The 21989-nt window shown below is 53.7% G+C and overlaps 1 protein-coding gene across 14 annotated transcripts in view; it reads right to left on the bottom strand.

Moving 5' to 3' along the window:
* ATP2B2 (ATPase plasma membrane Ca2+ transporting 2) overlaps nucleotides 1-21989 on the bottom strand; it is a 381370-nt gene that overhangs the window by 16759 nt on the left and 342622 nt on the right. For all 14 annotated transcript variants that reach the window (XM_003894106.5, XM_031663131.1, XM_009200225.4 and 11 more), the window contains 7 exons: nucleotides 17997-18238; nucleotides 16807-17041; nucleotides 9651-9830; nucleotides 9365-9452; nucleotides 5291-5397; nucleotides 4630-4821; nucleotides 1988-2201 (listed from right to left, as the gene is read on the bottom strand). In XM_003894106.5, the coding sequence (XP_003894155.1) occupies nucleotides 1988-2201; nucleotides 4630-4821; nucleotides 5291-5397; nucleotides 9365-9452; nucleotides 9651-9830; nucleotides 16807-17041; nucleotides 17997-18238 (1258 nt within the window). The remainder of the gene's footprint in view (nucleotides 1-1987; nucleotides 2202-4629; nucleotides 4822-5290; nucleotides 5398-9364; nucleotides 9453-9650; nucleotides 9831-16806; nucleotides 17042-17996; nucleotides 18239-21989) is intronic.

Raw genomic sequence — 21989 nt, 5'->3', positions numbered from 1 at the left:
AGAGTGCTGCTTCTCATACCCGAGCATGTCCCTTGCTGAGACCTCTACAGACTCATGGGGCTGTTACTAGAGATGCCAATTCCTATATGGAGCCCAGGGCTTCTGGGCCAGGCTGGCTCCGGACCCTCCCATGTGGCTTCATTCTAACACCTGAGCTGTCACATGGCAGGGCACTGCTGTGTAGACGCTGCTGATGGGGCGTCTGATGCAGTCCTGTATCATTTTTGTTTTGTTATGTTTTTGAGATGGAGTCTCGTTGTTGCCCAGGCTGGAGGACAGTGGCGTCATCTCGGCTCACTGCAACATCCGCCTCCTGGGTTCAAGTGATTCTCTTGCTTCAGCCTCCCAAGTATAGCTGGGATTACAGGTGCATATCACCACGCCTGGTTAATTTTTGTAGTTTTAGTAGAGATGGGGTTTCTCCATGTTGGCCAGGCTGGTCTCGAATTCCTGACCTCAAGTGATCCACCCGCCTCGGCCTCCCAAAGTGCTGGGATTACAGGCGTGAGCCACCGCACCTGGCCAAGTCCTGTGTCCTTTTGCACAGCGAGTAAAGTGGTGCCAGGTGGCTTGTGGAGTTTTCTGGGTGTGAGATGTCCCAAGACTACCCAGGGTAGGTGCTGCTCAAATGACCAAGCCAGCAAGCCGACCAGGACCCCCGCTCTCCTCTCCTCTCCTCTCCAACCCCTCCACCTCCTCTGCATCTCTTCTAATTCTGCATATTTGTGGCTTCCTCTAAGCTTTTTCGTGATAGGTTTTACAACAGTAAAATGTGTCCTGACAACACACTACTTTCTTTTTTTTTTTTTTTTCTTTTTTCTTTTTTTGAGACGGAGTCTCGCTCTGGTCACCCAGGCTGGAGTGCAGTGGCCGGATCTCAGCTCACTGCAAGCTCCGCCTCCCGGGTTTACGCCATTCTCCTGCCTCAGCCTCCCGAGTAGCTGGGACCACAGGCATCCGCCACCTCGCCCGGCTAGTTTTTTGTATTTTTTAGTAGAGACGGGGTTTCACCATGTTAGCCAGGATGGTCTTGATCTCCTAATCTCGTGATCCGCCCGTCTTGGCCTCCCAAAGTGCTGGGATTACGGGCTTGAGCCACCGCGCCCGGCCACTACTTTCAAAATTTATAAAAGGCAACTGCCTTTGAGGAATGGATCCGTGCCCACCTCCATCATACTCTGGACTTTGAGGACGAGTGAAAGGCCAGCTCCAGGAGGCTCCTGTAAGGACAGCACTGGCCCTGATTCCATGTGGGACTGTGGGTCAGATCCTACCCCTCTCTGGGCCTTTGTTTCCCCATCTGTGACCTGGGGGTAGGCTTTGCTGGGATTGCCTCCGAAGCATCTGTGGAAACCAGGTCAGTTTTGGCCCAACCAGACCTGGTTCTGTGCCCAGACTCTTCCTCAGACTGGCTGTGTGCCCTTGGGCAAGTCACCTCACCGCTCTGAGCCTTGGTGCCCTCATTTGTAATGTGGGGTGGAGGCAAATGTGCTTGCCTCACTGAGTGGAAGACCCAAACACGCAGCCCAAGTGGAAGCAAGTGAGAATCGGTGGTGGTGTGAGCGTGTGTGCCCTTCCCCAGGAAGCCTTGCTGAGGGTCCCTTCCACCAGGCCAGGATAAGGTGCTGGAATGGGTCAGAGAAGGGGTGAGTCACTCCCCTCCCAGTCTCAGGCGCCTCTGGGGCTGCCATGCAGTGCTTCAGCACCTGGACAGGGCCTTGCACAGTCTGTACTTAGTGCCAGGAGCTGTCACCAGTGGAGAAAGCCACTGATGGCTTTGGGGTTAGCCAGAGCTGGGACAGGGCCAGGCCCTCTTCCAAGACTCGCTGGTGTGGCCTTGGGCAACTTACTTGACCTCCCTGAGCCTCAATTTCCCCATTAGCAAAACAGGAGGGGGTTGTGACTCGAGAATGCTGAGTGACAGCCGTGGTGCACCAGGAAGGTGATGACCCCGCCTGGGAGAGGTGTGGGTGGGCGAGGCGCTCACCAACGAAGAGCAGGGTGAAGATGAGGGCGAGCTGGTAGACGGCATGGCCCAGGATGTTCTTCATCATGGTCCTGGAGATGAGCGGCTTGTTGCGGCCGTACGGCTTCCTCAGCAGCAGGGTCTCCGTGGGCGGCTCGGTGGCCAGTGCCAGCGAGGCAAACGTGTCCATGATGAGGTTCACCCAGAGCATCTGCACGGCTTTCAGAGGGGAGTCCTGGGGACAGGCAGGAGAGGGCTGTCACCTGTGTGCCCACCTGCCCCTGTGAAGTGCTGGGTGGGTTCGTGGTGTATTGTCCGCAGGCTCCTGCTGGAGGCTGGAGGCCGACCTACCCCTTCGCTCCCCAGCAGGCATGGAGCCGTTCTCTGATGCCCTCTCTGGAGATCAGTGCAGACCCACCCACCTCAGCCCCATCTTCCCCGCCAGGAGATAAGTGAGTCCCCCCAGGCCCAATGGCCACCAGCTCCCTGCCTTCTGGTAAATTCAGCAGCATCTCACCATCTTCCCCTCTCCCCTCCAGCCCCCAAGGAGGGGGGTCTCTCCTGGCTGAGGCCAAGACCATTCCCACTGCCTCCAGCATGGGTTCCTACCTCCTCCCCCCACTGCCTCCTCCCCCTCGGGCTCTCCTATCCTACAAACAGAGCCCATTCCCCAACCCCCAATTTCTTCTCCCCTCTTATCCCACCTTACCTTAAAAAATTATTGTGTGTATCTATGACTCAAAAATTAATACATTTCAAGGTAGGAAATGTTGGCAAATGAGGAATAGCAGAAGCAACTAAACTTGTCAAGGACCTCACCACTTGTAGGTCACCACTGTCCAGGTTCTGGGAAGGACCCTTTCGGACCTGTCTCTTTGGCTGAGAGGAGCTGGGTCTGCTGTCCCCATCCTTTCTCACACGCCCATGTATCTTCTCCACAGCAGCCAAACTTTGGCCCCTCCACGCTCCCAGAATGCCCTCCTCCCATGTCACCAGCACCTTCTGTGCCACGAGTTGCAGGACCTCTTCTCGGCAACTCTCATGTCACTGACCTCGCCCCTGCACTTGGCCACTGCCTCCCACTTGCAATCCTGACCCCACTCTCCTGGTCGTCATCCTCCCCTCCTTTTAAATCTGTGTTCCTGCCTCAGCCCCATTCTTCTCCTCTTCCTGTGGCTTTAGCTACATCCATGGCCTGTGGAATACCTCCTCCAGGAAGCCCCTAGACCCTGTAAGCTCAACAGCCCAAACCGGATGCTCTTCCCACTTCTGTCTTCTCCCAAGCCCCATATACCTGCATCCCTTCCACTCATCACCTCCCAGGTTTCATTACAGCCCCTGCTCCTGGCCTTCTCTCCCACCTCCTCCCTGCCTCAGCCTCACTCCCCGTGCCCCTGTCCTCCCCACCCCTGGGCTTTCTCCGATTCCATATACCTCGGGGTCAGGCGTGCCCGTCTTCCTATCAATGCTGCATGGCCTTGCCACCAACTCAAACAAAGACCTCAAGCAAATTGATAGTCGTCTCAGAACCTCAGTTTCCCTATCTGGCACCAAGACCTTCTGGTCTCCAAGTTGCTGCTGCCATGGGAGTGTCCCTCAAGCTGCCACTAGAGGGAGCATCTCATCCATAGACCAGGAAAGAGGGCCCTTCTGAGCAAAAGGAAGCCCCCAGCCACCCTTCCAAGGCTCTGATTCTCAGGGCTGGGGTAGCCAGAGTTGCCACCTATATTCCCCTAGCGCAGGAAGCAACAGAGGGGAGCAGTGTTCCAGTGCCACACAGCTGTTGGGGCAGTGCTGCACTCTGGGCCTCTGGGGGCTCCTGTGGGCATGGGCTTGTCTGCCCAGGTGGCTACTGGGAGGGTTGGGCCTTGGGGATCCCCTGGGGCTAAAGGAGACCCATTCTTGCCTCTCCGGCTAGGCTGGTCAGTCCCTGTGGGGCGTATCAGGAGACTGCAAGAACAATGGCAGGTCCTTGGCCAGTCCATCCTCTAAGCCTCAGTTTCTGCCTCTGTAAAACGGGGATCATCACAGTTCCCGCCTCATGGAGCTGCGATGAAGAAGCGGTGTCTGCAGACATCCGGGGCCTGCCTGCCAGGCTCAGTGCATAGGGCTGCTTCAGACCCAGTCGTGGTATCTGGCCAGACTCCTCTGTGACCTTCCCAGTGAGCGAGACCCCCGACTCCCTCCAGCTGTTCCCACCCAGCACCTCCTAAGGCACTCCACACTCCAGTTCAGAGTCAGGGCCCCGGGGCCCCTACTGGCTCTTTGTCCTCACCTGGCTGCCTGATCCCCTCGGGCCTTGGCCCGCCCTTCCCTGCCTCCCTCTGCCCTCATGGTGGCCAAGGGCCCTGCCTTCTCTTGAGGAATCCCTCTCCCGCTTCCTGCAGTGAGGGCCAGGCTGTGAGGCTGACAGCTCCCATTTGCTGTGTGACCTTGAACAAGTCACGCCACCTCTCTGAGCCTCATGTCCTTGACTCCCCTGGGGCCAGTGCCTGCAACTGAGCTCTGTGATGCAGTTCCTGGCTCCCAGCAGGCGCTCCATCGATGGGTGCCTCATCCCTGGCTGTTGTGACAGGGACAAACTGGAGTACCCTAAGGCCCCCGAGCCTCTGGGGGGGTCTCCGCCCTCCCCCAGGCTTTGGTATGGCCTCCTGAGGACCCACCTGCGTGATGCAGGCCCCCGTGAACGCCACAATCACAGCCACCACGTTAACTGTGAGCTGGAACTGCAAGAACTTGGAGATGCTGTCATAGACATTGCGGCCCCACATCACTGCCTTGACGATGCTGCTGAAGTTGTCGTCTGTCAGGATGATGTCTGAGGCCTCCTTGGCCACATCAGTGCCTGCGATGCCCTGTGGGGACAGGGACAGGAGGCTGGGTGGGGTGGCCAGGGGAGGTGACCACTTCTAGCATCACCATCCTCACCCCATCCACATCCTCAGTCCTACACAACTCCCTAGTACATACACCCAGTGGGCCCAGCACAGCCAGACCACACAGGGACACCCCACTCTTCACGCTCCTCACAGACCCAGCTCCCTTCACCCTCAGGAAGCCTCACCCTGGCCCCTTCTCCCGCTCTGTTCTCTTCCTCCTCAGCCTGTAAGTGTCCCCCTTCGCACAGCTCCCCCAGAGCAAGGAGCATCCTACGCCCTTCCAGGAAGACCTCGGGGTCAGGCTGAGTCTCAAGAACGGTGGGCACCCACGGTGGATGGCGAGTGGGCCAAGTGTGAGCTGGGGCTCCTGAAAAGCCAGTCCAAGGCTGTGTAGTCCCATCTCCCCAGCCCCCACCACCCCAGGCCCTCTGCGGGCTGCTCCTACCATGGCAAAGCCCACGTCAGCCTTCTTGAGTGCAGGCCCGTCGTTGGTCCCGTCCCCCGTCACGGCCACCACCTGCCGCTGCTCAGTGTGTGTGCTGTCGATGATGCCTGTGGAGGCGGGAGTGTGCTCAGGCCCTGGGCCACTCAGGTGGGAGGCAGTCTGGGCCAGCCCTTGTCCTCAGGAGGGGCCTGGCTGGGCATGACTTCCTCTCTGGTCCCTGTCCAGTCGCCCCCTCCATCCAGGCTCTTCTCAGCTGCAGGTTGGCCTATAGCTGCCAGCAGGTCATGCTGGGCTCCTTATTGGGCTGGTGCTGGCTTGGGGCCCCCTGTGGCCTGGGCCCTGCTCACCTCTCCAGCCCTGTCTTTGCTCTCTGCAACCCGTGGCCACATTGGCACCCACCCTAACCAGAAACATCGTATCCTCTAACTGTGCTCAGGGCCCCCTCTGCCTCTGCAGGGCTCCCAGGGTTTCAGCAGGACCCCACCATCTGTTCCTCCCGACACCACTAGCCAGCAACCTTCTCCCTGGGGAGTCCAGGCTTGCTGAGGAGTCCTTGGCTTTGCCATTTGCCAATGACCTCTGTCCCACCATTCTGGCCCTGACCTCTCTCCAGACATTCATCTTCAATAAAACGTTCAACAAGTAACAGAATGAACAAATGACATGTGGCCCCAGTCGCTGAGCTGGGGCCAGTGGAAGAGGGTGGGTGAAGGATGTCATCGGTGGGGACCTGTGGAGTTTGTGGGACTCCTCATTCATTGGGCTTGCAAGCAGGGATGTCCATGGGCAGGACAGGAATTTGGGTGTCAGCATCCATGTGTCTCTCTCTCATTCTGCACATTGAATGCATCACCAAGGCCTGCCAATTCTGGCTCCAAAATCCCACTGAAACCCTTCCTTTCCTCTCTGTCTCCACCCTCTGCCACCAGCATCACTGGATTTCCTCTCACTGACTCTGGGCTGCCCCTCCAACCTGCTTCCCCACAGCAACACCAGGATCTCTCTAAAACCCACGTCTGAACAGTTCCGTCCCCCACCCATCCCCGGAACGTCATTCTTCCGCTTTCCCCCTTGGCCTCACGATAACATCCATGTTCTTAGCTCCACTTATGAAGTCCTCTGTGACCAGGCCTCACCCGCACCCTGACCTCTTCCCTTCTCTCATTGCCTGGCCACCCCCAGTCTGTGCTTGCAGTCCCACAGAGCTAGCCCTCGCTGGCCCGTCTCTGCGCAGGCTGTTCCCTTGGCTGGAGGTACTCCTGTCACCCACCTGTACTGTATTTTTGGCTCAGATGCTGCCTTTTCCAGGAAGCCTTTCTGACCCTCTGAAGATCCCTGCCCACCCTTAATCAGATCCCTGTAACTCTGTGCGCTGCTCCATCCTTGCGCATCTCTCTGTTCTGTGCCTAGCAGACGGCGGCAGCCTGTGGAATGAGGGGCTGAGGTCCATGACTTGGGGCACTGTGCCCCCACCTGCTCCTTGCAGCTCTACCCTCTTCCAGGCCCAGCTGCAGTGCCTTGTGTTCTGGGAATCGTCCTGGGCTGCTCCCACCCAGCTGGCAGTGAGCCCTCAGTTCCACCGTCCTGGACTCAGCCTCTCCAAGCTTGTCCCCTTGGGACATTGGGCCTGAGTTTCCATGGTTCCCTCAGTCAGTCTGAGGGCCCCTCCAAGGCAGGGAGGGGTCAAATTTCTGCCCTGTGGCTCCCAGGTGGCGTGGACCTTTGCATAGCTCGAGCTGTGCGGAAAGCTGGGAGGAAACCTTTCCCCAGACCCCTTCCCCTCCTCCAGTCCTGGGGTGGCCTGACTGTGTGCAGTCACCAGGGGCCTTCCTGTGGCTGCCTCCTAAGGCCACATTTCTGTTCTGTCCCCGCAGACCTCTCAGCAATTATTCCCACCATGGGCCACACCTTCCTCCTCCACAGGCCTCCTTCCTTGTCTTCCTGGCACCACTCCCCGCTGGCCATCCTCCTGCCCCTCTAGCCTCCTCCCCTTGGCCTCCTCTGGTAGGTTCTCAGCCTCACCATCACTCAGGCAGCTCTTGGCTTCTGTGGCTCCTCTCTCCCCACCCACATGTGCCACCCAGGACTCTGTCTCAGGCCTGCTCTCCGTCCTGGCTCGATGTCCAATGCTCTTCTCCAACAGGTATAGACTGATGGGATCCCAGACACTCCTGCTCCTCATCCCTCCATGACATGCAAACCACCACCCAGCCCAGACCCCTCCACCACCCAGACTTTCTCAGACCCGCACCTGGCAGCTCCACCTGAGGTGTCACCACTGTGGGCAGGTGACAGCTCTTCAGTGGGACAATCCTGCGGGACAATCCTGTGGGACTGCCAGGCCATGGTCTGCACTGCAGGGTAAGTTTTCTAAAAGGATGCTTCCACTCTCTAAACGCTCCCATGTTCCCGAGCCTGGTGACATGGTGCAGGCCACGGCAGGGTACTCAAGTGGGCATTGGTGGCCCTGCAGGATCTGCTGCCCTCCCACCTGCTCCAGTCTCCTGTAGCTTCCCTCTCCCGTCCCAAGGTCCTGGCCCAGATCCTTGAAGGCACCTGGGGATTTTCTGCCTCTAGCCCTTTGCAGAGCAGTTCCCTGCCTTGCCTCAAGCACAGGCCCTACCAACCCTGGAGCCCATCCCACCTTCCATGGCCTGTGACCTAAAGCCTCCCTAATCCAAGTTTGAGGCCAGTGTCGGGCCGAGAGCACCCCTGCCAGCAGTGTAGCCTTTCGCTCTATGCAGGGACCACTTATTCAATGCTGCTGCATGCAACCTGGCCCAGGAATTCCACGTGGGCAGGACCATGCCTGCCCTGAGCAGGGCTGGCACCTAGCAGGACCTCAGTAAACAGTTATGGAGAGAATGAGTGAATGAATAAGAGTAAGGATGGGCTGGGGGCCTTCTGCTCCCTTGTGGTTCTGGGGTTCTCTCCCCAGGCCAGATCTGCTTCCATTAATGTCCTTGGGCAGCACCTTTGAAAGAGGAATCTAAGATGTTCTAGGGTGATCTCCGGTGGACACCTGCTCCCATAGCCATTTTACAAATGAGGAAACAGAGTCCCAGAGTGCTATTTGCCAAAGGCCACAGAGCAGGTCAGTGGCAAAGCCAGGACCGTGTGACTCTAAAAATACCCAGTTGGCTGGGTATAGTGGCTCCTGCCTGTAATCCCAGCACTTTGGGATGCTAAGGCAGGAGGACTGCTTGAGGCCAGGAGTTCGAGACTAGCCTGGGCAATATAGGGAGACTCTGTCTCTACAAAGAATTAAAAAAAATTATCCAGGCGTGTTGACACATGCCTGTGGTCCTAGCTACTTGGGAGGCTGAGACAGGAGGATTGCTTGAGCCTAGGTGTTTGAGGTTGCAGTGAGCTATGATTGCACCACTGCACTCTAGCCTGGGTGACAGAGGGAGACCCTGTCTCAAATAAAATAAAATAAAAATAAAGAGTGCCCAGCACCCGGCCACCTAGGCTCAGCAAGTGGTGCACCCTCCCTTTGGAGGGAGGAGCAAGACTTTGGCTTTTGGTCTCATCCCTCAGGTGGCTATTCCCAAGACAGCGCATCCCTGGGGTCCTGGTCACAAATGTTGGTTGGTTGCCTCAGGGACCAGACAGACCAAGAGACTAAAAGCTCTGAGACCAGACTGAGAACAAGTGAAGTAGGCTAAGTGTCGGACCACAAGCAGCAGTAAGGACTGTGTCAAAGGTGAGAGAGCAGGGTCTGAGCAGTCTTTCAAATTCATCATTTAAAAAGGCGCTGTACCGGCCACATAGAACACGTCTGTGGGCCCCATTCAGCCCTGAGCCGGGAGTTTGGGACCCCACACAGGCCCAGGTCCATTGTTTCCTAGGGGAGTTGGAGGCCCAGAGAGAAGACTTAGTCCCATCTCCTTCTGGCCCCTTGCAGGCTCCCAGGACTGAAAAGGGGGCGACATAAGGCTGTACCCAGGTGTGGAGAGTCGGGGGCGAGGGGCCCTTCCCTTCTGGGAAGAAGCTGCAAGTGCCAGGAGAGGAGGGCCCAGTTTCCGGCCTGGTGCTGGGCTTCAGGATCGCCCGTGCCCGCCCAAGTCTTACCTTTAACCAGGGTATGCTTGTCCGTGGGGGAGGAGCGAGCCAGCACCCGCAGCTTTGGCCAGATCTTGTCAATTCGCTCCTGCTCAATCTGGAGAGGGATGGGGAAGGGGGCGGGTCGGTGGGGTTGGGGAGACAAACTGAGGCCTGGAGAAGGGAGGGGACATGCCCAGAGTCACTGGGCTCTTAGCAGCACACTGGCTGGCTTCTGTACAATCATGCAGCACCCTACCTCCCAGCCCCCATCTAAGCACGTTCCCCGGAGGATGCTTTACGCTGGGACACGCACCTCCCCCTTCTCGTTGCGGATCCTTCTGTTGAACTCCTTGCCCTCGAGGCACAGAAAGTCCTCCCCAGGATGGATGATGCCACACTTGATGGCGATGGCCCGAGCCGTGTTGATATTGTCACCAGTGACCATGCGGACCGTGATGCCTGCCCGCTGGCACTTGCGGATGGCTTCTGGGACCTGGGCAGGAGGGCAGGGGCCATGGGGGAGGGCACCACCTCAGGCAGATCCCCCCTGCCTTCGTGGATTCCAGAGGAGCCCTTCTCACAGGCAGCTCTACTGAAAGGGGACTAGATGACTATGAGATACTGATGGCACACATGGCACATGGGCCACAGCCTCCCTTCCTGTGCCGATGGCAGGCATTGTTAATCGATCACACATCCTTTGATTAAACCCTGATGTGGTTCTCATCACAGAGTCCCAGGTGGCTACCACCTATTGACCATGACAGTCCATCCTGAGACAGAACCACTGGCTGTCTTGACCTGGGCAAGGACTTTGGAAAGACTTCCACGAACACCTCCTCAGATCTGGCCCCAGGTAAGCTTGGCCAGGTGAACTTGTCCTTGTCTCACCCACATACACAGTTCCTGCAAACTTGACAAATCCATTTGTGTATTTTCAGTTTCTTGGGGGGATATTTGCATTTGGGAGCATTTTACTTACAGAATGTGACACGGGTTTAGAATATGTATAAATGATTACGCTTCATGTAAAATATACCATTTCTCTGCAATAATAAGGATAGTTCTGCCCTCTCTGACTGTAATGACAGACGATATCTGGGACAATCAGGCCAGATCAGAGCCAGCCAATCAGAAGGCACAAGGCTTCCCAGCCCCGCCCCACCCCAGCAGCCAGCCCTGAGCAGAGCTAAGGGTTTCCCCCACGGAAATCAGCCTGGAGCTGGGGCAGCCCTTTATACACAACAGAAATCAATGGAACGAGTGATTCTTACCCGAGGGCAATGACAAATAATAAAATAATATTTGCTGCAGAACGTCTTTCAGTGGGAGAGAACATGTCAAGGGCAGAAAATCCAGTTGTTTGGAAAGACCACAGCCTGTTAGAATCTCCAGCCTGGAAGGACTCAGTCTGACGTTCCCTCCCTGCACACCTCACAGTGACCAGGAGCGCACTCCAGCATCCACCTGCCAAGCCACCGCTGAGGGAGTTGGAACCTATAGATTGAGTCATATTCCCCCTAAAAGACAGACTGGAGCCCTAAGCCCCAGTACCTGTGTATGTGACCTTGCTTAGAGATAGGGTCATTATAGCGGTAAATCCAGCTAAAATGAGCACATCACGGTAAGTCCTAATCCAACAGGAATGGTGTCCTTATAAAGAGGAAATTTGGACACAAAGATATGCAAAGGAGATGCCATGCAGAAATTGGGGTGCTGCTTCTACACTCCAAGGAGGCCAAAGGTGGCCGGCAAGCCACTGGAAGCTGAGAGAGAGGCGGAGACAGCTCCTCCCTACCGTCATTGGAAAGAGCCAGCCCTACTGACACTTTGGTCTCAAACAGACGTCCAGCCTCCAGGACTGTGAGACAACAAACTGCTATTGAGCCACTCAGTTTGTGTGACTTTGTTACAGCAGCCCTAGAAACTAGTACAAACAGTTAGAAAGTGGGGCCAAGCCTGACTGGGACAGCCCCTGCCCTGGTCTCCTTTCTGCCCTCAGCAATGGTAAGAACAAGGATCGGCCTTGACTGTCTCGCCTGTGTCCACCCCATCCGCAGCACCCACCACTCCTTCAGCCCCCACCACTATCGTCTCAAGCTGGGTCATTGCCCAGCCTGCCTCTGGGCAGGAGGGCAGGCGCCATGGGGGAGGGCACCACCCTCCCTGTGTACTCTGTGCAGAGGGCACTGCCTGGCCGCTCTTTCCTTACCCTGGCCACTAGTGACCTACCTGAGTGTCAGCCTGTGGGGCTGCCCTCTTTCAGGGGCTCCACCCTGATGCCTTCAAGAGGAAACCCACAGTTCTGAGCGTGGCTGTCTTGTGGCGTGAGGAACAGATGTCCTGGAGGGGCAGGGTCCCAGTAAGGAGGCCTCTCTAGCTACTGGAGTTGTCTCAGAGACCGGCTCTGTGGTGACAGGTAGTGATCTCCCTGTTGTTGAAGGGTTAGAGCAGGGCCAGCTGACCACCAGCCTCCTCTGGGGCTTATTTCCAGGGCCTGGGGAGAAGCCTTCCAGTGCCCACTTGGGGCTTGGGGGCCATGTGAGCAAGGCCTCTGCCTCATGCCACAGTGGCTAATCACGTAAGCAAACGTGACCTCATTTTTACAGAGCTGGAGGGAGTGGGGACGTGGAATGTCAAAGATCCTGTTTATATAACTTACTAATAGCCTCATGACGGCTGTAACATGGGCTGTGGCCCCCTGCTCTCACCTGCCCCTGAGAACAGCAAAGAGCTGCTGTTTCCTGGGAACACACACCTTATCTGGCTCCTGCCCCCAAAAGGAGGAATTTCGGTTCTTGGTTTCAAAGATGCTGGAGGTCTTAGAGTTGGAAAGGGCTTTGGGTCATTGACTTTGACCCTCTGCTCATTGTCTAGATCTGTTCCCAGGTGTCCTCAACAGATGGGCTGGTCAGCCTCTGCTTGCACACCCCTGATGACAGGGCACTCCCTCCCTCTAATGCCCACTGCTCCACAGTGGAACAAGTCTAGCTGATTTTTTTACACAACCTTTCTTTTTTCAGATAGCAGAGCATTACCCTGCATCAGACCTGTACTCTATTTGGAGGCAGGGTCTTTGGCACAGGCCTATACAAAAGGCTCTGGGAACACAGAAGGGGGTTTTGTGCTGCTGAGTATACATGCTACTGAAAGAGCACAGAGGGCACTGTTGCTTTAGAAGAAAGTGGGTGGGGAGGAGAAATCAAGGAGGACTTCCTGGAGGAGGGGATGTTTGAGCTGCCAACTGAGGCTCTGGTTCCTGGCATTGTGCCAGGGCTGAGGCTACACAGATGAACAGAGATTAGTCCTGGCCACAGAGCACTGTCCACTCTGCATTGGCAGAGAAGGCATGAGGTATGAACGGGTCTGAGGGCCATGCTGCAGGTGATCTGGAGGGGCTGAGGCTGAGAGAAGATGTGGGTTAGGGACTGGAGACCATGAATTTGGAGAGGGGCAGAAGGTGCTGGACCAGGGATATGCTCCTTCAGGCACTGGGAACTGTGAGAAGTTCTGAGCCAGGAATGAGACGATCAGTGCTGCATTTTAGAAAGACTCTCACTTTCAAGACTGTCTCCCAGAACCAAACTCAGCCATTGTCTGGGCCTCTCCAAGCAAGCTGGCTTCATGAGAAAAATGAGGCTAATTTTTACGGACCCTATACTTTCCTCTGTGCAGTGGAGAGAGGGCTTGGGGACCAAAGGATTGGGCTGGGTTTTGCTCTAGGGTCTCACATGAACCCTGGTTTCTTCATCTGTAAAATGGGTACAATAGTATCTACCCTTCAGCAAGGCTGGGGGAACTCTATGACAGGGCACAAACAGCCCACGCACAGGATGGGCACGTGCACACCTTTTTCAAGTCCCTTTTCTCTCATAAATGCAGCAGGGCATTCACGAGGCCCCAGCCATTCCGCATCCCTTCCTGCCTTCTTGCCCTGCTCATGCTGTCCCCTCTTCCTGGAATGCCCTCCCTCCCTTAGCCTCTATGTGTCAAGTCTGTCCCATCTTATAAGTGAAATGCTCTCTATTCATGAAGCCATTCCTGATTCCTGCAACCCAACGGGATGTTTTCTTAAGCCGCTCTCAGGACTCAGTTTTGTTGCTCACTCATTCACTTATTGGACAAACAGCTCTGGAGCATCTAACTGCTCTGGACACTGAGGATCCGGAGATGTTTAAGACTCAAACCCCAGAGGCATCGATCCAGTTGAAATACACTTCCCACATCAATAAAATTACTGTGAAATTAAAAATAAATAAATAAGTTTGGGAAAACATGATTTCTGTCGCTAAAATTATCCTAGATATTTCTCACTGAGGAAAAGCAGCCAGGAAATGGGTGCTTCCTGTTTTCATTAAATAAAAGCTTTTAAACATCTGTTGTTTCTGTGACAGCCGTTGTCTGTGACTCCGAGGGCTTCAAACACCCCCGGATAACCCGGCAAATCCCAGACCGCTGCTCTCCTGATGGCTTTATCGGCACTGACTTCAATCAACCTTGGAAAATGTACCCACTATATGGGCCGACAGTGGGGTGCTTTGGCAAGGGTGTTTTGATCTGTTCTAGCCTTTGGTCTTCTCGTGAGAGGAAGGCAATGTGGAGATTCAACCCCTTGACAGCCAGGGAAACCGAGTGAGGCAGAGACTGTTTTCTTGCAGTTGCAAAATGAATCTTAGTGTGTCTGCAGGGCCCTAGAGATGGTCCAGGCTGAGGCTTTCCCTCTGGCTGAGCCTCCTAGGCTGGAGGCACCAGGAAGGGCGTTCACCTGTGAGATTTACAGAGGGTGACAAAGAATTCTGTATAAACGGATGAGTCCAGGAGGACAGAGCCCTGGGGAGCTTGACAAAAACACCGTCACCATAGGCACACACGTTCCCTGAAGGTCACCCCTAAAAACTGGGGATAGTGGTTGCCTCTGAGGTGGGAACCAAGGAGCTAGAGGGGGCAGGAATGACCTACCTAAAAAACAAACAAATAAATAAACAAAACCATACCCACCCGTCTCCTTGGGTCCTGCATCCATCCCGCCCCATTCAGAGATGCTGAATCAACTCTGAGCTTTTACGCTTGCAAGTGGTGTCACCTGTAACCCTACTGTGTCCCTCACTGTGATTGTTGGACAGTCTGATTCTCTCAGTTTTCAGGTGGGGAAACTGAGGCCATCTGTGAGGTGTTTGGACTAGATCAGCCACTCAAACCTCAAGTCATGCCCTGTGAGAGTTGTGAAATTTGTTTAGTGGGTGGTGACCAACATTTTTAAAAAGAAACAAATAAATAGAAGAAGTGAGACAACATGAGTTAAGTGCATCCCATGTGGATTCCTTGACTGAAATTCTTGCTTTGGTGAAGTGTGTGTGTTTACTGAGTCATGACATAAAATACATTTCTCTCTCTGGGGACGTCAGAGCTTGGTCAGATAACCAAGTTGGGCACCTGCTGGCTGTCTTCCCATTTCATCTAGAGGGATGTTTCACAGAGGCTCAGAGATGGTGAAGCCAGGAACTCTGGGAGTGACCGGGAAGGGGGAGGTTGTGGGATTGGGAAGGACAGGGGTGTGGGCAGGCCAGCCTCAAGTGCTGTGCAAGGATGAAGAGTTTTCAGTAATGAGATAACACATCACAGTGAAGCCTGGACCCATTAGTGACTGGTAATGAGGAGGTGTCCCACAGGGAGGCCGATAAATGGCCTGTCTGTCCATGGAGAGAGAGGTTTGCAGGAAAGCACGTGTGGGCTCCACTGTCAAGCTCCAGGGACATTAATTGTCTTTGCTGTTTTAGGATCTTGATAGGAGTGAGGAAGCCACAATGACACCCCCAACTCATTCATTCCACAAACACTCATTGAACACCTTTGGTAGGCTAGACTGTGTGTCTAGGGCTGTTACGTGTCCCTGGATCTAGGGTAATGAAATCTACTGGAGAGGGCATGAAGGAAGGGGACCCACATATGTAGCCCACCTATCTTGTGCCAGATGCTCTGCCTGTTGCTCGTAGATACATGATCTGAGCCTTCATGATATCCCAGAGGGGGTGTGTGTGATACTATTATTATCCCCAGTATGCAGATGAGGCTCAGAGAGGTTATGTAACTGGTTCGACGTCACACAGCCAGCTGTGCTGGCACTCAGGATCACAGATCTGTCTGCTGTCTGAGCTCACACTTTGAACCCTCTCCCTGCTGCCTAAAATGTGAAAGTCCATGCCTGTGACCTCCTAGTTTCATTTTTTTTTGGAATGCAGAATCTTATAACATCAGGGCCAGGAACTTGGAGGGCATCTTATCTATCCCTTTTACCTTAAAGAAAGGGAAGCTGAGGCTCAGAGAGGAGTAGGGAATGGCCAGAGACCCCCAAAGAACAGTGTCAGGGTAGGTCCATTAAGGAGTGGAGGAGGTGGGTCCTCAAAGCATCAGCACCAAATCTTACAGCAGAGGCCAATCGACCCGGCCAGGGCCTGGCCAGGGCGTCCGGTCTGGACCCAACAGTTGAGTGAGTCCTGGGAGGATGGGGAAGCAAGCCCCTCCTGCACCCTGCCTCATGCCCGGGGTGCTCCCCTGGGGCCTGGCGGTGTGAGCTGACTCACTCTGCCCGCCCATGCAGCGTTTTGGAGATTCAGGACAGCTTCCTCTGCTCCCCACAGCCTTTCTTCAGCCTGGGCAGCCTCACAGACCACACACATCTCATCTTCCCCTGACCCTGGCAGCTCTAGCACTGAGTTCTTGGCCTTCCCCTCCAGGTGCAGATTCAGCTGAAGGAGACTGAGGACCTACTGTGTGCTGAGCACCCCACTAGGTGTACTGATAGGCATCACCTCCCTCGATCCTTGTGAAGTGGGCCTGTCAGCCCCCTTGCCTTCTGCTTGAGAATGTGACCTGCAGTTAACGTTCTAGCTCTGTTCCCCTGGAAACCTGATAAAGGTAGACTCTCCGCTGTGTTCCTAGGCCAGCTTGCTAGGGTAAACTGGCTGGTAAACTGCATCTGCACTGCGAGAAACTATAAATACTGACAGGGACACCACACTTCGGGTTCTCCTGAGTGCAATGACCCTTGCTATTGGGCGTGTCCTTTGTAGGGACCCTGGAATTCATGTTTGTGGATTTGTTACAGGAGATCCTGGCTCCTGCAGGGCAAGAGGTTTCTAAGGCAGGGCAGCCCCTACACTTGTCCCTCGGGGGACCAGAGGGAAGAGCTCATGGTGGCTGGGTGGACAGCTCGAGGACTGCCCCCATGGCAGAGCAACACCTGCTGGCAACCTGTGGGTTCTGTGTCCTTCTAGGCTGACCCATGCCATGTGTGGTCTACACTGTTTCTCATGGGCGATCCTCTTATGAGGATCAGGGGAAGGAGATCCCCATGGGCATTGTATGGAAACTGAGACTCAAAGAGGTGAAGTGACTTATTTCAGGTCACCCAGGTGGCTGGCCTCCCAGCCTCATCCCCTTTCCCTGAGCTTGCTGGCCCTGGGGCCTACCTCCGGCCGCACGGGGTCCTCGATGCCCACCACGCAGATGCAGGTGAGTTCGTTGAGGATGTCATTCTCATTGTCCCAGTCCGGCTCGGGGCTGCTGGGGAAGTCGCGGTAGGCCACGCAGATAGTGCGGAGCCCATCGCAAGCCATGGGCTCAATCACCTTCTTTACCATCTCGTCCCGGTCGCGGGGCCGGAAGACACGGGGCTCTCCTGCCCCATTAAGGATTTTGCAGCACCTGGAGGAGGATGGAAGGGAGATGGGGAGCCCAAGGAATGCTCCTTCTGAACGGCTCAGAGACCACCTCCCCACCCTCGTGATGCTCAGCTGGCTGTGGCTGGTCATCCAGTGCCCATCTAGTCCATGCCCCAGGCAGGGTGAAATCAGGCGTCCTTCCTGCAATTTTTGCCCAGGTCACTCAGCAAGCGGAGCCCCACTTTGATGTATTATATACTCACAAGATTCATCTGAAATAACACTCCCACAGCTGAAGTGGTTTACAAAGCACATAAAACCCAGGCTAGTAGTTCTTGACCCTGCCTGCACATTAGAATTGCCTGGGGGAGCCTTTAATAAATATCCATGTGTGAGCCTTGCCCCAGAGGTTCCAGTTCAATTTGTCTGGGGTGAATCCAGGAATCATTTTTTTTTAAATACTCCTCAGAGTGATTCCAATGTGTAGCCAGGGTTGAGAACCACTGGGGGCTAGAACAATCCTCTCAATGTACAAGTGGGGAAACTGAGGGCAGAGAGGGGAAGGGATTTGCTTAGTTCACCAGGCTTATTTCCAGCACTCCTCTGGAGTCAGAGAAGTGTGGCTAATAATGAAAATAGCTACCATCAACCGGCTCTATGCTAAAGGAAGTGAAATAAGAGAGATCTAAGTGTGATAACGGGTAGAACTTTCTGATGAACCAGTGGCTTAGGGAGGAGAAGGGGGAGGACTCTGGCTATAGAAATGTTTAAGAGGATATAGTGGAAGACACAGTGGCCAAGGGGCATGAAAGTGAAGATGAATCTTCCTGGATGGCCTTGGGCAGGGCCCTCTGTGGCTCTGGGTGCTAGATGGCCACTCTAGCCCAGCAGGCTGCTGAGCCTGGCCTGGATGGCAGCCAGTGCCGTATGACCCTGACATCCCCGGCTCCCTGCACCAGGGCACAGCCCTCAGCCCCGGCGCCCTGCCCAGCGCTTACTTCTTGAGCACGATCTCAGAAGCCCCCTTGCTGTACATGCGGAAGCTCTCGTCGGGCAGCTTGATGACAGTGCTCATGGACTTGCGCACGGAGTTGAAGGTGTACACTTTGTACAGCTTCTCCTCTGGCATCTGGCTGCGCACGGGCTCGTAGTCCTGCTTCAGGTCCAGCACGAAGCCCAGCAGGCCGCACTCCGTCTTGTTGCCCACCTGCCGAGGCAGGGCGCCCTCCTTCTCTGGGGGCTGCGGAGAGAGGCAGGAGCGGCTGGCACCTGATGGGGCCTGTGTCAGGGGAGCCCCTGCCCCGGCTGCCACTGAGGCTCTGGGACTGCTACCAGGTGGTCTCTGCGCTGGGGGCTGAGCCCTCAGGGAACCCTTGGCCCATCCCCTGCACCCTCAGGGTTCTGCATCCCAGGTCCAGTCCTGGCTTCGGGTGAAAGGAGTGAAGCAAGATCAGCTTTTTAAAAAATTATGAATTATTTCAAACATGAGAAAGAGAATGATGTAACAAAGTTATGTGCCTACCATCCAGCTTTGTAGCATCTTAACATTATGCCACACTTTCCTCAGATTTTTCTTTTTTAAGAAGTAAAACATTATAGACAAAGCTGATTCCCCTCTGCAAACCTCTTTCCATATGCATAATTCACTCTGTGTCCTAGAAACAACTTCTGTCTTAAATTTGGCATTAATCATTACCCTGTGTGTATTTAACTGTTAATTCTGAGATAATTGTAATTCACATGCAATAAGAAACAATACAGAGAGATGCCATATACCCTTCATCCAGTTTCCCCCAATGTTATCACTGTAGTATTAACATAAGTACCACAACTGAGATGGAGATGGAAGCCGACCTTGTTGAGATTTCACCGGCTTTACATGTGCTTGTGTGTGTGTGTGCATGTGCATTTTCTATGCAATGGCACCACGTGTGGGTTAATGTGGCCATCACCACTGTCAAGATTCAGGACAGTTCATCATAAGGGTCCTTGTACTACCCTTTTTTTAAAGCTATCATCTCTCTCTCCCCCCACTCCCTGGCCATGGCAACCACTAATCTGTTTCCCGTTTCCATGCTTTCATCATTTCCAGCCTGCTATGTAAATGGAACCATACAGTCTGTAACTTTCGGAGCTTGGCTTCTTTGCTCAGCAGAATCCCCCTGAGATATAGGCAAGCTGCTGCATGTGCTGATAAGCTGTTCCTTTTGATTGCTAAGTGGTATTTCACGGGATGGACAGACTGTCCCTTGTGAATTCAATCAGGTTGAACCAATGGAAACTGCTATTTTTGAATGTCAAAAATGGTCAAATATGGGCAAGTTCATGCAGTTTAACCTAATGAGACTCCTGACCTCAAGTAATCCGCCTGCCTCGGCCTCTCAAAGTGCTGGGATTACAGGTGTAAGCCACCATACCTGGCTGTAACTGTGCCTGGCTGTAACATTCTGTTTTTGAGATTCATTCATGTTTATGGCTCTAGTGTGTTCCTTTTTAACTGCTCTATAGATGCCATGATATGAATATGCTGCAAATACTTATCCCTTCCTTGAGTCCCTCCCTCACTTCCCTCTCCCCTTCACACATTAGACACACAGTCTTTGGCACCTGCTTCATGCTGGCCCTGTGCCCGCCTCAGGGCCGTGTGAACACCATTAGCTCCTGTCCTGGAGACTCCCAGAACACCAGCTGCATCTCCCCAGCACCTGTCACTTCCTCGCACGGCTGCCTGAACACAGGCTGTTTCATGCCTCTGTACCTTCACCTCTGCTGCTCCTCCCGGATGGGTCCCTCTCCCTCCCCTGCCAGGCAAACTTCCTCTTGTCCTTTAAGGACCAGCTCAAATATCTCCTTGTTTTTGAAAACTGCCATGTGGGTCTTTCTTCCCCTGTGTAAACAAGATGCATTCTATTTCTCTCTGGGTTCTCAGGGTCAGTGCAAAGCTTATCACACAGCAGGTGCTTATTAACTGTTCGCTAGATGGTTTAATACAGACCAGAGTGGTAGGGAAGACAGGTTAATGGTAAGGATGAGATGCCTCCATATGGCACTGATGTGGGATTCACAGGAGGCTGCAAAAGTGCAGATTTGCAGGTGGCTCCCATGTGCACCCCCCAACCCCAATGCACATACACTCATGCCACTTAATAGCATTCATACGGGTGACTCAGGTGGAGGTGGCTTCAGGGGTGGTGAAAGACACCAGAGATAGACCCTAGAGAAATTCTGAAGATGAAATAGCTATGAACATGCCTGTGTCCCCCTGAAGTACCAGATGAACCTCTCACAAGGAGCCCTCTGCATCCTCATCCTCAGTCTCCCTCATATTACCCAAAAGAGCAGCCCGGATAGGAAGAAGGTGGACTCAGGAAGATGTCAGCATGACTGGCTGTGCAGAGACAGGGTGGACCTTCTGTCAGCAACTGGACATATCCCTGGGCTATTCTCCCCTCTTCTGCAGCTAGGGCTCGGGCCCAAAGAGCAGACCCGATTCACATGGGGGGAATACAGGCATCGACATGCAGTGGTCCTGAGACCTGGGGATGCATAGGAAATAAAAAAGAGCCTTTGAATCTAAACGAGGTCCTCAGTTTCCCCATCTGTAAGATGGAGAGGCTGGAGCACATGCTTTCTAGCTCAGAGAAATATCAACCCTCTCCTTAAAGTGGATGTGGTGAGGGAGGGTAGAGTGAGGAAGAACTGCAGATCCCTCAGTGGATGGTACGGCAGCGGTGGATAGGGAGCAAGGCTCAGAGCACCTTCCCGGCTCCCATGGCCAGATTGACCTGAGGCATCCTGTGCCTTGGAAAATGCCCCACCCCCAGGCTCTTTGATAGGTTTTACTAAGAAGCAGAGGAATATTTGACACAACTTCCCATGTCTGAAGTTTCGGAAAATAAGTTCTAAGATCTTCCCTCTCTCTGCAGTATGCTGTTATTGTGTGCTATCTCTCTCTCTCTCTTTCTCTCTCTCTCTCTCTCACACACACACACACACACATATATATATATTTGCAATTTTATAATTAACTTTCTGTTGATTTCCAGAGTTTTATGTATTTTCCATAACAATTTTGTCTCCCTCTACTAATGAAAGAAAATGACGACACAGAGGACTTAAATAAAAATGCCTAATTACTTATTTGCCCAAGAGAGCCGAGCAGTCATGCCTGCAAAACACCCAGCATTTTATTACCCTCTGTGAAATATTTTAATTTTCCTCTAAAAGGATTTCAGACAATCCATGGTTGCAAATGGCAGAGCTGCCTCCTCCGTAATTCAATTTGTTTCCATGAACTTGAGCTCTGAAATCGCCTACATGCATTACTAAGAATCAGGGACCCTCCCCTCTTCTTCTTTGGCTTTTTAAGATCTGGACAAACCCAAAAGTTTTGCTCCTGCTGCAGAATTTCCATGAGCCTTTTTATCTCCAGGGCTCCAGCTCTGTAAGGGAGTTAAGGCATTGGTATTCTTCCTGTTTTGAGGGACAGAGAACAGGCTCTGGGGAGAAAAGGGACTTGCTCCTCGTCAGGGACCTGCAGAGGGTCAGGCCTGAGGCTGCTCCAAAACCCCTGATTCCAGTTCCAGCTTGGTCCAGTACATTTCTCTGCACGGTATTGGGCCCTTGGGGAATGCTGGGTGCAGCCATGGTCATATCTTTGAGAGGACATTTCATGCTCTTGTTTTGGGATGCTGGGAAGTGAATGGAGCTAAGATCAATGAATGATGACTTGAAGAGCTGCAAGTTATGGATAACACTTGCAAAAATGGGATTCAGAAAAACCATAGCATGTATCACCCATTAGGATGGCTACGATTAAAAAAAGAAACAAACAAAAAATAATATTGGTGAGGATGTGGAGGAACAGGAACCCTTGTATACTACTGGTGGGAATCTAAAATGGTACAGCCACTATGGAAGACAGTATGGTAGTTCCTCAGAAAATTAAACATGAAATTACTATATGATCCAGAAAGTCTGATTCTGGGGAA

The sequence above is a fragment of the Papio anubis genome, chromosome 2, assembly GCF_008728515.1.
Source record: "Papio anubis isolate 15944 chromosome 2, Panubis1.0, whole genome shotgun sequence".
NCBI classification, from domain to species: domain Eukaryota; kingdom Metazoa; phylum Chordata; class Mammalia; order Primates; family Cercopithecidae; genus Papio; species Papio anubis.
This window is presented reverse-complemented; position numbering and strand designations above follow the sequence as displayed.